At 43.1% G+C, this 15,664-nt stretch overlaps 1 protein-coding gene across 3 annotated transcripts in view; it reads right to left on the minus strand.

Moving 5' to 3' along the window:
* The window catches only part of CCDC138 (coiled-coil domain containing 138), a 92,821-nt gene that overhangs the window by 27,093 nt on the left and 50,064 nt on the right, over positions 1-15,664 (minus strand). For all 3 annotated transcript variants that reach the window (XM_077482608.1, XM_077482607.1, XM_077482609.1), the window contains exons 8-11: positions 13,456-13,563; positions 10,674-10,814; positions 4,274-4,390; positions 3,894-4,071 (exon numbers count right to left, since the gene is read on the minus strand). In XM_077482608.1, the coding sequence (XP_077338734.1) occupies positions 3,894-4,071; positions 4,274-4,390; positions 10,674-10,814; positions 13,456-13,563 (544 nt within the window). The remainder of the gene's footprint in view (positions 1-3,893; positions 4,072-4,273; positions 4,391-10,673; positions 10,815-13,455; positions 13,564-15,664) is intronic.

Consider the following 15,664-nt stretch of genomic DNA (forward strand, 5'->3'; position numbering starts at 1 on the left):
AATTATTTTGTATGACATTTTTTCTAACCATACTGTCACTTGACAGTATGGTTAAAGGTTACTTGCCTTCAGTCATGAAGGGCATCTGCTCTCTCCTCTTTAAAATCTTTCTTGGCACAATGGGGAAAAGAGGAATCATTAAAATAAATCCTCTTGCTCAAATGGACTGCTGCATATATCTGGCTGTGTAAGGCCCAGCATCACACAGCCTCTTCCATTGCAGCCTACATGTCATTTACATACCAATATTTTGCTTTCTAACACAGAAGGCTGCCATAGTAATACCTTCTTGGCCACCACAACACTGCAGTGCACAGCGTAGCAATGTAATGTATAGTAGGTAAAAAAGAAAAGAATCTAACTAAAATTGTATGCCCTCTTATTTAAAAAACAGATTAATAAGCATGCCTAATGTTTTATATTCTATATTGTAAGTTCAGAATTACACCTTTGTGATGTGGTACAGTAACGCACATGTTACCATAATGTGCGTTAATGCAAGTTACATGTGTTATCGCATTGTGGTGCCATTTATTGTGAATGACGAGGCATCTCTGATGCATAAAACAAAGCACGGTAATGCACTAACATGCCTTTTCATGCATCAGAAAATATTTTTGTCCATTCTTGTGCATTATGTTCATATTAAACAGCTTGTATAATCATGTACAGTCCTTGGCGATAGCCATTTATTACATGCTACAAGGAGAAAGTATATGCAAAAGAGTTGAAACTTGATATTGGATCACCACTTTAATATCAATTTTCAGCTCTTTTGCATATACTTTCTCCTTGTAGTATGTAATAAATGAAAAAGATATTTGTATTATAAGTATACCTTGGTGGGCTGAGTCTAGCCTTTTCTTCTTCAATAGGCTGCTTTAACTCAATGCATGTACATTGCTGGGCATGTTATCCAATAAAGCCCCTGTTACGCCTGAGCATGTCAACGTCCAAAACCTCACATTATACCACTGAGACTGTTCACATATGTGCACTCAGAAACATGTAGGCCAAAGTCTGAAGCTGCAAAAAATACATGGGCCGATTCCGAGGCATATTTTGGGTTTTTTGTTTCCATATACTTCACTGAGAATGCCTGAAAATGCTTAAATCAAGTGTTTTAAATCCTTTTTTTTTTTTTTTTTTTTAGGAGTATTTCAAGCATTTTTAAAACTGTAAGAACTTGTCTCCTCCCCCTAGTGGTTTTTACTGTCTAAAAGAAATATGTCTAAAGCTTGAGAACACCTGTAAAATGCTTGAAATATGCTTGCAGGTGCATGTAAAAACACGCAGATAAAACCACAAGAAAGAGCCTGAAAAAAAACGTAAGACTTAACTAGGGGCATTTTTTTTCCATGCAGTGGGATGTCCCCGCACTGCATGGGTTAACTGCTCGTTGGGATTGGAGAGCTGAGATATACTCACCTAATCCAATGATCCTCCCAGTGCAATACCGGTCCCCTGCAGTGCCTACCCCTCCCGTGGTCTTAGATAGTGGAATGTTCCTGACATCACCACGCCCATAGACAGGCTCTGGATGTGCAGATATCAGGAACAGTCCACCGCTGGGGGAGCGCTGGTTTCCAGAGGATCGAATAATGGGGTGAGAATAGGCTCTGTGTTCAACCCTACAGGAAACGAGCAGTTAACCATTGCAAGTGAGAGCACAGCCACACTGTGTAGCGAGAAAATTTTATTTTTTTACTGGAGTTGGGCTTTAAGCAGAGCCATACACTAAAACTGGCCACATATGTGGCAACTTTCAGGCAACTTCAATCACTTTTTATCCAAAAATGTAACAATCAAAAGTGGTTGCCTGAAAACAAGCCATCTATAACCGCTGATCACCTGTGTTTGAACAAACTAGACTATAAACAACTTCAATAGAGATTATTAGGGAAAAAGTATTCAGATTTTTGTCACAAAGTTCAATCCAGTAAATTTCAGTCACATCTACAGTGGGGCAAAAAAGTATTTAGTCAGCCACCAATTGTGCAAGTTCTCTCACTTAAAAAGATGAGGGGCCTGTAATTGTCATCATAGGTATACACTATGAGAGACAAAATGTGGAAACAAATCCAGACAATCACATTGTCTGATTTTTTAAAGAATTTATTTGCAAATTATGGTGGAAAATTAGTATTTTGTCAATATCAAAAAGAAAGTTAATTTCAATACTTTGTTATATATCCTTTGTTGGCAAGGACAGAGGTCAAACGTTTTCTGTAAGTCTTCACAAGGTTGTCACACACTGTTGCTGGTATATTGACCCATTCCTCCATGCAGATCTCTAGAGCAGTGATTTTTTGGGGTTGTCGCTGGGCAAGACGGACTTTCAACTCCCTCCAAAGGTTTTCTATGGGGTTGAGATCTGAAGACTGGCAAGGCCACTACAGGACCTTGAAATGCTTCTTATGAAGCCACTCCTTTGTTGCCCGGGCGGTGTGTTTGGGATCATTGTCATGTTGAAAGACCCAGCCACATTTCATCTTCAATGCCTTTGCTGATAGGAGGTTTGCACTCAAAATATCACGATACATGGCCCCACTAATTCTTTCATGTACACGGATCAGTCGTCCTGTTCCCTTTGCAGAGAAACAGCCTCAAAGCATGATGTTGCCACACCCATGCTTCACAGTAGGTATGGTGTTCTTTGGTTGCAACTCAGCATTCTCTCTCCTCCAAACACGACGAGTTGTGTTTCTACCAAACAGTTCTACTTTGGGTTCATCTGACCATATGACATTCTCCCAATCCTTTTCTGGATCATCCAAATGCTCTCTAGCAAACCTCAGACGGGCCCAGACATGTATTGGCTTAAGCAGAGGGACACATCTGGCACTGCAGGATCTGAGTCATTGGCGGCGTAGTGTGTTACTGATGGTAGCCTTTTTTTACATTGGTCCCACCGGAGATCTTGCGTGGAGCCCCAGATAGAGAGAGATTATCAGTGGTCTTGCATGTCTTCCATTTTCTAATTTTTGCTCCCACAGTTGATTTCTTCACACCAAGCTGCTTGCCTATTGCAGATTCAGTCTTCCCAGTCTGGTGCAGGTCTACAATTTTGTTTCTGGTGTCCTTCGACAGCTCTTTGGTCTTCACCATAGTGGAGTTTTTTTTTTTTTTTACGTGATGACGTATGACGGGACTAGAAAAGGAAGTTCAATAGCCAGTAGCCAATAGCCGCCCTTGCGTTGTATTTGATCCGTCGGACCAGCATACAGACGAATGGTTTTCCCAATAGAAATTGAGTCCATCGGACAGATTTGAAACATGTTCTATTTCTAGGTCCGTCTGAATTTTTGAAGAAAAAAGTCAGATGAAGCCCACACATGATCATAATATCCGACGGAATGATTCCGTTGGACCTTTTCTGCTGGAAAGTCCAGTCGTGCATACGCGGCATTAGAGTTATTATGAGGAAAAAGGTGTCTCCACTGATGCTTTATCACCAAGGCTTGCTTCCACAACAACCCAACATTTTAAAAATTCAATTGTCATTGGGATAGAAAGTGATGTGAAATCTTCTGAACAGGTGCATAAACAGCAAAACAAACATTACAGGGGTGTTAACCCTTCGATATGCTATCCAAAAAGCTTAAAAATATTTTTTTTTTTGCTGGAGCTACACTTCAAAAATGGACCTGTTCCGACTTGCAAACAGATTTAAATTAAGAGCAAACCTACAGACCATAGCTTATTTGTAACCCAGGGACTTATAAAAAGTCAATGTAATGCAGTTATTAATTTTGCTAATATTAGAGATCTAAGATCAGCATGAAGCTTAATGCAGTGGAATATATCCCGTTTTTTGTATCTATTGAGCTCTAATTCAAAGAAAAGATTTAGTCATTCCCATATTTTATTTCACAAAACACCAAAATGCTTACCTTGTGTTACAGTTTTGAGAACAACCAGTGTTGAAATAAATCGGAGTGGTAAATTATTACTCTTAAAAAAAGCTACAGATTTCGGCTTGCGTTCCATGCCATTATCTTCTGTGGAATTACACAGAACTCCTTTATAAGTTTCATCGCCAATTCGCCTTAGAGTTGAGGTCATGGTGGACTGTGGCCATAAGAAAGGGAAAAACGTAGTGTAAAACAATGAATGGAGATCATAGCATAAGGAGCCAACATATAAAAGAACAGACAGCTACGACGTGGATATAAAATACTGCTGCGTGAGGTCAATCCAGAAAAAGATTTGTATTCTTAAATCTACAGAAACTGCATTACAGAAGTCCAGCTAGAAGTATAATTAGCTTTACCTGTGTCGCAGAATCAAGCTGAACCACAGTCCAATATGTAAACCTCATGAATGATAAATGCATCTTGGCATTGACATATGGCATCCATTCAAACTGCTCCACAATAATAGGCAGGGCCTGAAAAACGAAAAAAAAAAAAATATATATATATATATATTTATTTTAAATGTAGTTCCTTTTTTTTTGCAAAAAAAAGGCCAAATGGCAAAAAGTTATTCCCACCAAAACAAACTTTTTTCTTGAAAGGCATCTTTTGTGCATCCCTAATCCAGCCTTTTATAACCAAGCCTATAAGGGGGAAAAAAGGCTTTTTTTTTTTTTTTTCTTTATATAACAAAACATATTATACATACCTGCTCACGGTAATGGTATTACAAAGAGCAGCCCTGATCCTCCTCTTCTAGGGTCCCCTGCCGGCGCTCCTGGCCCCTCCCTCCTGTCAAGTGCCCAAGCAGGCTCGCTCTTGAGCCGCTGCTCTGTGTGTCCATAGACACACACAGACTGCGGCTCGGCCCTGCTCCTCACTGGCTGCGACTGAAAGCCTGTCTCTGAACCTGAGGTGTAAAAGAGCCGAGAGAGCTGTTGTCCAGGTTACCTCTATATTTTACAATACACCTTCCCCTAAGTTGTGCAGATGAGGAGCGTGGGAGGTGTTATATAGTCCCAATAAACTTCCTGTCTTAGGGCGACAATGTTGTTTCTCAATACATTACAGGTGTCATCCTAGGAGAGGAAATGTATCACTGGCAACAAAAATGAATGCATTCATCACATCTAACGACTTGTAAGCAATACGTTACATTTTTATTGATGGGCTTCGATAGAGCTTAAAGTGATATTAAAAAGGCAGGTTTAAAAAAATAAAAAAAATAGGATTTTTGTTCTCACCGTAAAATCCTTTTCTCTGAAGTTCATTGTCGGACACAGCTCCAGTAATCTTGACTGTAGGGTTATTACGCCACCTTCAGGAGAGGACTAGGCAGAACATGTAATACATGTGAAAACAACAGAACATTACAGTTCCGCCCAGGGGGCGGTCCCTCTGGTAATAACCCCTCAGCCTGTTTCCTGCAGCTCAGTACATCAACAAGCAGTATAACTTAAACCAATAGGAGGGGAGGGTGCTGTGTCCGCCAATGAACTTCAGACGGACACAGCTCTAGTAATCTTGACCGTAGGGACGTCCCCAAGCAGTGTCATAACGAGGGGTGGGAACAGCAACATAAGTTCACGCACAACCAGAGGTGCTCCCCAACGGGGGAGTCACTATCTGAACCAACTGCATCAGAACTTGTGGTCAACATATGCAGCAGAGTGCATTAACATTTAAAAAGGTAACTTTCTCTTAACAGAAGAAAGAGAGTGTAAAATTGCAACATTACATGGCCGCCTGCAAAACTTTGCGGCCAAAGCTTACATCCACTTGGTAGAACTTTGTAAAAGTGTGAATGGACGACCAAGTCGCCGCCTCACACACTTGAGCGACTGACGCTTGATGTGGGAAAGCCCAAGAGGTCCCAACTACCCTGGTGGAATGGGCCGTGGCAGGAAAGGGGGGGCACCTTCCCCTTCAAGGCATAAGCCTGGACCACAATCTGTCTGATCCACCTGGAAATGGTGGCCGACGAGACTGCCATCCCTTTTTCCGGACCAGCTACCAAAATGAACAGAGAGTCTGACTTCCGGAAGGGAGCCGTGGCAGACAGATATACCCTTAGAGCCCAGACCATGTCCAGGGAATGGAGGGGCACCGCCTTAGGATGTGTCGGTTTATGACACAGAGATTGTAACACAATGTCTTCATTGAAGTGAAAAGCCAAAACCACCTTCGGTAGAAAGGGTTTCAGACGCAACACCACCTTATCCTTGTGGATAACCCTCCTGGCCGATGTGATGGCCACTAGGAAGACCACTTTCTGGGAATCAACAGCCGATAGTACCAGGTTCAGATCCCACGGAGGCAAGGGTGGACATACCGGAGGGACTACATTCTGGACCCCTTGTACAAAGGTGCTCACTAGAGTGAGATGCCAGGGTTCATTGGAAAAAGACAGCCAAGGCTGATATCTGTCCCTTGATATAGTGCTTAAAGCCAGTTTCTCGTATACTCCTCGCTGTAGGAACAGCGGGACCCTTGAAACGGAATAGGTGCCACCCCATCTCCTCACACATGGAGATATAAGCCTAATACGTACTGCTCTTGGGAGGAGATCGTCTAGATAACCCAGGATTGCAATCTAGGTAACCCAGGTGCTGAAGCCAAGCCAAAGGGGAGAGCCACAAATTGGTAGTGGTCTTCAAATGGCAGAAACCTCTGATGCCTGAGGCATATGGGTATGTGCAGGTACGCATCTTGGATGTCCAAAGATGCCAGGGAGTCCCCCTGATGGAGTGCAGCGACTACTGAGCAATCTGATTCCATTCTGAACCTCTGTACTTTTACAAAGCAATTAAGGGCTTTCAGGTCAAAGAATGGACGTACCCCTTCCTTTTTGGGGACTACAAACATATTGGAGTAGAACCCCTGAAACCTTTCCATTTCTGGAACAGGCTCTATCAGCCTGTGGCTTAGCGGGTCCCTTACTGTCCCCAACAGAGCTTCCCGGCTAGCCGGGAGTAAGGGTATGCTCGAGGGGAAGAATATGTTTCGTGGCCAAAAGAGGAACTCTATCTTGTAGTCTGATGAAATCAGTTCGCAGACCCATTGGTCGGACAGCCGAGAGGCCCGACGGGCTGCAAACTCCTGAAGGAAACCCCCCACCTGGGTGGGGGAAAACCTTCATGCAGTAGCACTCTTGCTCGCTGGCTTGCTAGGCTTGTGAGCCCAGGGACTCTTCTGTCCCTCAGTAGTGGCCCTGTCGGACTGGGAGCGTTTTGCTGAAGTCCTGGGCGGACGAAAAAGCCTCTTTTGAGCGGAAAAGAGGGCCCTTGCCTGCGGCGTGGCTCCTTACCTTTCCTGGACTGTGGGAGCAAGGTGCTCTTCCCACCTGTGACATTCTTAACAATGTCACCCAACGAGGCTCCAAAAAGCCACTCACCAAGGAAGGGTAAATCCGTCAAGGCTTTTTTAGATGCCTGGTCCGCAGACAAGCAGATCAGCTAAATCAGGTGCCGCAGCACCACTGCTGACACTGATGCCCTGGAGAGCAGGGGAAGCATATCCAGGGCCATGTCACAGACATACTTAAGGCCATGCACCAACTGAACTGCCAGCTCCACTCAGTGACACTAATGCTGTGGCCACTACTGGTCGTATCGTTGACCCCACTACCGTAAACAAGGAACAAGCCACCGCCTTGGCCTTTCTGTCGGCAGGTGTCCCCTCTACCGGAATCGTGGTTATTTTATTTAACCTGGATAATGGGGGGTCCACGACTGGAGGAGCCGACCATTTTTTTTAAGAAGGTTCTCCTCAAAGGGGTAACGCACCACCATTCTTTTTTGAGATCGAGAAGGTCCATTGCAGGCTTCTCCATTCTTTGTATATGAACTTATCAAAATAAGTTAGATACGGAAGTACCTTAGGTGTACGGGCTGGCTTACAGGACTCAAAAGGGACCTCTACTTCAGCAGAGGAACCTGCTGTATCCTGAATTTTTAGGGTATCACGCACAAGTGCTCCAACTAGCACTTGTCTTGCACGGACCTGGACACATCAGAGCAGGGGCCGCCAGTCACTGCGGGGCCCAAGTCTGAGTCAGAACTCAAGGGGGGGGCAGGGGCTGCTTTTTACCACATTTGCGCCCTCACACCGCCTCCACCCTGGCAACGAACGTTTCAAGGACCGCCGACAAAGCGTCCAAAGGCACTGCACTGTTTGCAGACAAGCCGGTTGCAATTGAAGGAGGTTCTGGGGAAGAAACACCAGTTTCTGAAGCCATGCTGACCCACCCTTTCTGCCACCCTTGGGGACTTAGGACAGGTGCTCAATTCCACCCTCCTAGCTGCTGCAGACCGAGGGGCCCCCACCGCAGGACTCACCACCCTGACCGAGTGCTGCGCCATGCTGTTACAGGTGCCTGTGTCCAGTGTCAGCTCCCAGGAGACCAGAACAAAAAACCGCACTGTTCTGAGTTACAGATGCCAGCGCAGAGGATAAAAACTGTGCTGAGGATACAACAAAATGGCTGTTGGCTGCCCTGTATAAGGGACAATCACAGGGAAAATGGCCGTCGAACTTCGGGAAAATGGCCACCGACCATGCTTTCCACAGAGACTCACAGAAAATGGCCGACAAGTAACTATACACAGTGAATGAACAGAGATAATGGCGGCAGACATCGCTATGGCGGCAGCACATGCAGAGCCCACAGACACCAGCAGAGAGACCACAGACAACCCAGGGACACAGACAACCAGTGCAGCCCCCAAACCAGGATCAGAGCCCCCCTGGCTCAGGTACACACACAGCTCACTAGCCCAGTCATGCAGCATCCCCCACAGAGGGGGGGGGGGGATAGGGGCAGGGAGAGAAGAGAGGGAGGAGAGGGACCCCCTAATTGACCTCCCAGGGAATGCCTAGCTGCTCAATCAGGAAGAGCTGTACTTACCATCCAGACGAGCTTGGGACATCCCATCACAGACCCACACCCGAGCAGTATGGGGTGGCTGCTGGCCACGGCACACTGTGACAAAGACATCGGTAGTCCGGTCATATGTGTGCCCTGGAGCGTTGCGCTCACCGGCTGCCCCTGGAGCCTGAGGGGCATGTCGTGCCCGACCCAGAGCGCAACTAGGGTCTGCACACGCTCGATGGTCAGGCTGGGGAGACTACAAGGATCTATATTATCCAGCCTGTCACCCAGCCGGCTGTTGATAGCAGATCACAGGATCTTAAAATCTTGCGCAAAAGACAAAAATCCAGAAAAAAATCCCAGGACCAATGGTCCGGCAGGGAGCCTAGGTCCTTCTCCTTTACTAGGCAGAATAAAACTGAGCTTCAGGAAACAGGCTGAGGGGTTATTACCTGGGCGTAACTGTAAAGTTCTGTTTTTCACATGTATTACATGTTCTGCCTAGTTCTCTCCTGAAGGTGGCGTAAAAAACCTATGGTCAAGATTACTGGAGCTGTGTCTGTCAATGAATGAAAGAGAAAAACAGTTTGGCGTGGTATTATACTTTATATCACTTTTTCATATATTGTATGGATTTATTCCACGGAACTTTAAAAAAGAAAAGAAAAAAAGAAACAAATTACCACATGACTTTGCAACCTTTTCAACCAGGAGGAAACCTTAAAATAACTTTCTGATCTGAAGGAAGCTAATAATTACTACGGTATATCTACAACTCACTGTAAATAGTGCGATGGTCAGTGGGGAGAAGGAATCCCCATGAGGACAGGACTTGCCACTGTCAGAAAACTGATTAGTGGCAGTAGTTGCTGATTGATAAATGTGACAAACATTTTTCAGCATGTCCCTTGATCAATCATCTTCTGTAAAGCGGGGACAGACATTGGCAGTCCCTGCTGAACCGGAAAAAATGTTGATCAGTGTACAGCCAGTTGAGTATATAAAAACTAGAAATTGAATGTATAAATGCAATATATAGTTGCTGTATCCTGTGGAAACTGTAAAAACAAAATGAGAGGCTTATCTCTTCATTCAAAGCAGGTGATCTGACATAATGTCCATCTCAGCTCATTCATTTTTGTCCAATTTTGATATCATAAAACACAAAGTCCATTTCTGCATCAGCAGCTAATTTGTATTGTACTTTTTCAGAGCTCTGTGCAACAAGACATAGACAAAACTTAAAAGAGAAGTGCAGGAAATGAAAATAAACAATCATACTCGCCTAGCTGGATGCAGTATTGATCTGATGCTGCAGCCGTCGACTGCAACCTTTACACAGATAACAATCATAGACCAATTATCATTCAGTTCTTGGCTCTGCTGAGCACAAAGTGGTAATTGTCAGTCACCGGCTCTGTGCTCTGCCCCTCCAGGTCTCATTGGAGCACTGGACTGTGGAGAGAGTGGGAGCAGCTGGCTGAGGCTCTCAGCAGTGCGCTGAGAAGCTAAGCCAGCTGCTAGTCATAAATCTGGGCGGATCCCAATATTATTGTTTGGATTCCTGTAGAGCCTGGATTGACGCTGTGACGTCAGCTGACAGCAGGGTTTGGGTTGGGGTGGTTGCCATCTGCTTGTATAGACAGCGGGCTTTAGCCCGCTGTTGGCCCCCTGACGGCTGATTCTGGGTCACAGGAGTGCAGAAATAAGTGCACTCCTGTGATCTATAGGAGAAATATGGGCAAAAGAGCTTTGGCCATAGTTCTCCTTTAATTAACACGCATTTGTGCTCAAGCACAGTGAACAATTCTGGCAGGATAAGCGACAGTGTTCTGTTGAAACCTGCAACTCCAGAAGAGCACCATAAAATGTTGTAATAAGCTTACCTTGGCACACTTTTCCTGCACACAGTTTACAGGCAATTTGTCTGTGCATAATGGCTTGTCTCCGCTTCTACTTTCTTCTGATGCATACATCCAGTCCATAAGAAAGGTTAAGAGTTTGTATACTTGCATATTGGTAGGAATCTGCAAAATGGCCAACATGTTATCATTTTCATCTGTGTACTGTGCACATTAAAATAATAAATTGAGCCAATTTATGCTGATGATCTGCATTGCTTTTTCACAAAGAGAATAAAGACAGTTTGACCTTGCCTGACTTAACTTGAATTAAGGTGTGAAATGCTGCCAAGATCTGATGGATCTGCCTGTGCATGGTAGGAGACACCATCAGGTGCCGAAACCTCTGTCAAAGAAAAAACTAAAATGTTTGCGAATAGCTTTAAAGAGAACCAGTCACAATATGGCTTATGCAAGGATCAGAATACTCCCCATTAAATAATTATTACCACACAGACTAACTTATGAAAGGCTCGCCCCATATTTAACTGCATCTACTTTGTCATTGTCCAAACTGAGTCAGGGGATTTAAGATCACCAGCGGTCTGGAAACTGATGACCTGTCAAAACCTGACAGCTTCTAGATGTATGAATTATACTTTATAAAAAGGTACCAACTATTTAAATAGCATCGGACTCCCTTATCTGTGCTAACCACTAAGGCAGTAAAAAAACGAAAAACAAAAAAAATCTTAAAAAAAAAAAAAAAAGTATGCACCAAAAATTTAAAGGAGTTGTACAGGCAGAAGTTTTTTTTTATCTTAATGCATTCTATGCATTAAGATTAAAAAACCTTCTGTATGTAGCAGCCTCCCCAGCACCCCCCTCCCCAATTACTTGCCTGAGCCCAATCTCTCTCCAGCGATGTCCTCGAGTGTCTTAGCCATCCAGGACCCCTGATTGGCTGAGACTCAGCAGCGACATCATTGGCTCTCTCCTGTCAAAGTCAGTGAGCCAATTAGAGAAGAGGGGGCGGGGCTCAGTGTGTGAATGGACACACGGAGCTGTGAGTCGGCTCGGGTGCCCCCATAGCAAGCTGCTTGCTGTGGGGGCACTTGACAGAAAGGAGGGGCCAGGAGCAGCGAAGAGGGACCCCGAGAAGAGGAGGATCTGGGATGCTCTGTGCAAAACCAACTGCACAGAGGAGGCAAGTATAACAAGTTTTTTTTTTTTTTTTTTTTTTAAACGAGACTTTACAATCACTTTAAGATGGAAAAGCCAACTGTGCTTGGTTCTTTTTAAATACATTACACTCTAGTTTTAAGAAACATTTTTTGTTTAATGTGAAGAGAAAACAAAATCAGGCCTCATTCACACGGACATACAGGACATTTCTAAAACACACATAAATGGATGTAATGGCTTTTAAATGGTGACACACACACACACACACACACACGATTAGGTGCAGTCAGTTTAATTTCTTTGAGGGAAAATAGAATTAAGTGAGCCAGAATCCAACTAGAAATTCTAAAATGTGGCTAAACCTGCTTTAAAAGAAAAAAAAAAGTGTTCTGTGATGCATAAAAGGTTATGTATACTTCCCAGATCACTTCTGCTTTTATAATAGCTATACATAGGAGTACAAGGACGAAGGAGGTTTTTAAGCGCTTCTCGACCAGCCGCCGCAGGTATGCTGCGGCAGGCTGGACCCCCTGTGCAAGCTGTCGTAGCTAAACGTCGGCTTGTGGGGTCGGGATAGCAGGCGCGTGCGTGCCTGCTGCACGGCGGGGGTGCCAATGCTTTTGGCCAACAGTCTTGACCATCGGCCACGAGCGATCGTGAGCAGGAGAGACAGTAAACACACACTTCCCTGTTCTGTTCTGACAGGAGTGACAGATCATGTGTTCCTATTAGCTAGGAACCACAATCCATCACTTCCTCTAGTCAGCCCCCTCCCCCTTCAGTTATAATCACCTCCCAATGAACACAGTTAACCCCTCGATCGCCCCCTAGTGTTAACTCCTTCACTGCCAGTGCCATTTTTACAGTAATACATGCATTTTTATAGCATTGATCGCTGTATTAATGGCAATGGTCCCAAAAATGTGTCAAAATTGTCCGAAGTGTCCGCCATAATGTTGCAATCACGATAAAAAAAAAAAAAAAACTGCAGAGGCAATCAAATACCACCAAAAGAAGGCTCTATTTGTGAGGAAAAAAGGACATCAATTTTGTTTGGGTACAACATTGCGCAACTGTCAGTTAAATCGAAAGGTGCCGAATCGCAAAAAATGCTCTGGTCAGGAAGCCCCCGGGGCTTTAGTGGTTAATAAAGCTTTCTACCACTGCAGAAAAGGGAGAAGCTTTTTTTAAACACTTGAAGGTTGACCAATATTCCACATTTTGAAAGTTAGCACAGATCTAGTGAGTACTTGTCAGCAGTCTTCTTTTCAGGAAATACCAACAAATAATGGCTACCCCAAAAAAATGTTTGCCAATAAGCCATATTAGAGGATGAGCGCTATAGCGATATGCTGCATAATGCATCACATTACAGTGTTATTTAGCAACACATAAACCTAACCCTCCAACCATTAATATTATTAATGGAATACTGACATATCTGGTAAACACATAGGTTGGACTTGATGGACTTATGTCTTTTTTCAACCTCACCTACTATGTTACTCTTCTTTAGTTACACAGCACTAACATATTTCACAGCTACCTACAGAAAGTCTCATGTTACAAATTATAACACAAAATATATAACTTGAACAAAGTGGCAGTGGAAGTGTGGACGTATAAGAAAATTTCAACTTACCTTAGCTTTTTGGGGAACAGGAGCTTTTTCAGTCTTATAAAATTTTGGCTCACGTATGACCTGAGAAACATCTTTGCATTTTTGCACTGTAAGAAACGCTTGCTTTTTCTGAAAAACATACAGCTTACATCAGCAACATGTCTCAGCTGGCATCAAAAATTCTATCACACAAATTGTTTTAAAATCGTATTTTTTATGGTGAGTGTGTGTGTGTATAATATATTATATATATATATACATACATACATACATACATACATACATACATACACACAGACACACACACACATATATACATCAAATTAGATCATCAAAAAGTTACTTTATTTCAGTAATTCAATTCCAAAAGTGAAAATCGTATTATATAGATTACACACAGAGTGATATATTTCAAGCATTTGAGCAGCTAGTGAAAACCCCAAACTCTCAGAATATTACATAAGGCCAATAAAAAAAAAAAAGGATTTTTAATACAGAAATGTTGGCTTAATGAAAGTATGTCCATGTACAGTATAGTACGCACTCAATACTTGGTTGGGGCTTGTTTTGCATGAACTACTGCATCAATGTGGTGTGGTATGGAGGCGATCAGTCTGCGACACTGTTGAGGTGTTATGGAAGCCCAGGTTTCTTTCATAGTGTCTTTCAGCTCACCTGCATTGTAGGGTAGCACTGCCCTACTTCAAATGGCGACTGCGCGGTCATGCAACACTTTACCCAAAAGAAAGTTGTGTGATTTCACACAAATAGAGAGCTTTCTTTTGGTGGTATTCAATTACCACAGCGTTTTTTATTATTTGCGATATAAAACGGAAAAAGACAAAAAAAGTCTTTAACCACCTTCAGACCGGACCATTTTGCTGGTCAATGACCAGAGGACTTTTTACAATTTGGCACTGCGCTGCTTTAACTGGTAATTGCGCGGTCATGCAATGTTGTACCCAAACAAAATTTGCGTCCTTTTCTTCCCACAAATAGAGCTTTCTTTTGATGGTATTTGATTGCCTCTGCGATTTTTATTTTTTGCGATATAAACGTAAAAAGACCGCAAATTTTGAAAAGAAATGATATTTTCTACTTTTTGTTATTAGAAAAATCCAATAAACTCAATTTTAGTCATACATTTAGGCCAAAATGTATTCAGCCACATGTCTTTGGTAAAAAAAAAGTCAATAATTGTATATTTATTGGTTTGCGCAAAAGTTGTCACATCTACAAACTAAGGTACGTTTTCTGGAATTTACGCAGCTTTTAGTTTACGACTGCCTATCTCATTTCTTGAGGTGCTAAAATGGCAGGGCAGTACAAAACCCCCCCAAATGACCCCATTTTGGAAAGTAGACACCCTAAGGAAATTGATAAGTGGCATGTTGAGCCCATTGAATATTTTATTTTTTTTGCCTCAAGCGATTGAATAATGACAAAAAAAAAATATTTTTTTTTTTTTTTTACACAAAGTTGTCACTAAATGATATATTGCTCACACATGCTATGGGCATATGTGAAATGACACCCCAAAATAAATTCTGCTGCTTCTCCTGAGTATGGGGATACCACATATGTGGGACTTTTTGGGAGCCTAGCCGCGTACGGGGCCCCGAAAACCAAGCACCGCCTTCAGGCTTTCTAAGGGCGTAAATTTTTGATTTCACTTCTCACTACCTATTACAGTTTTGAAGGCCATAAAATGCCAAGATGGCACAAAACCCCCACAAATGACCCCATTTTAGAAAGTAGACACCCCAAGCTATTTGCTGAGAGGCATTTTGAGTCCATGGAATATTTTATATTTTGCCACAAGTTGCGGGAAAATTACAAACTTTAATTTTTTTTTATTTTTTTTTCACAAAGTTGTCACTAAATGATATATTGCTCACACATGCTATGGGCATATGTGAAATGACACCCCAAAATAAATTCTGCTGCTTCTCCTGAGTACGGGGATACCACATATGTGGGACTTTTTGGGAGCCTAGCCACGTACGGGGCCCCGAAAACCAAGAACCGCCTTCAGGTTTTCTAAGGGCGTAAATATTTGACTTCACTCCTCACTACCTATTACAGTTTTGAAGGCCATAAAATGCCAAGATGGCACAAAACCCCCACAAATGACCCCATTTTAGAAAGTAGACACCCCAAGCTATTTGCTGAGAGGCATGTTGAGTCCATGGAATATTTTATATTTTGCCACAAGTTGCGGGAAAATTAC

This window comes from Lithobates pipiens, unplaced genomic scaffold (genome assembly GCF_037356315.1).
Source record: "Lithobates pipiens isolate NorthernLeopardFrog02 unplaced genomic scaffold, aLitPip1_a1.2 Scaffold_16, whole genome shotgun sequence".
In the NCBI taxonomy this organism is placed as follows: Eukaryota; Metazoa; Chordata; class Amphibia; order Anura; family Ranidae; genus Lithobates; species Lithobates pipiens.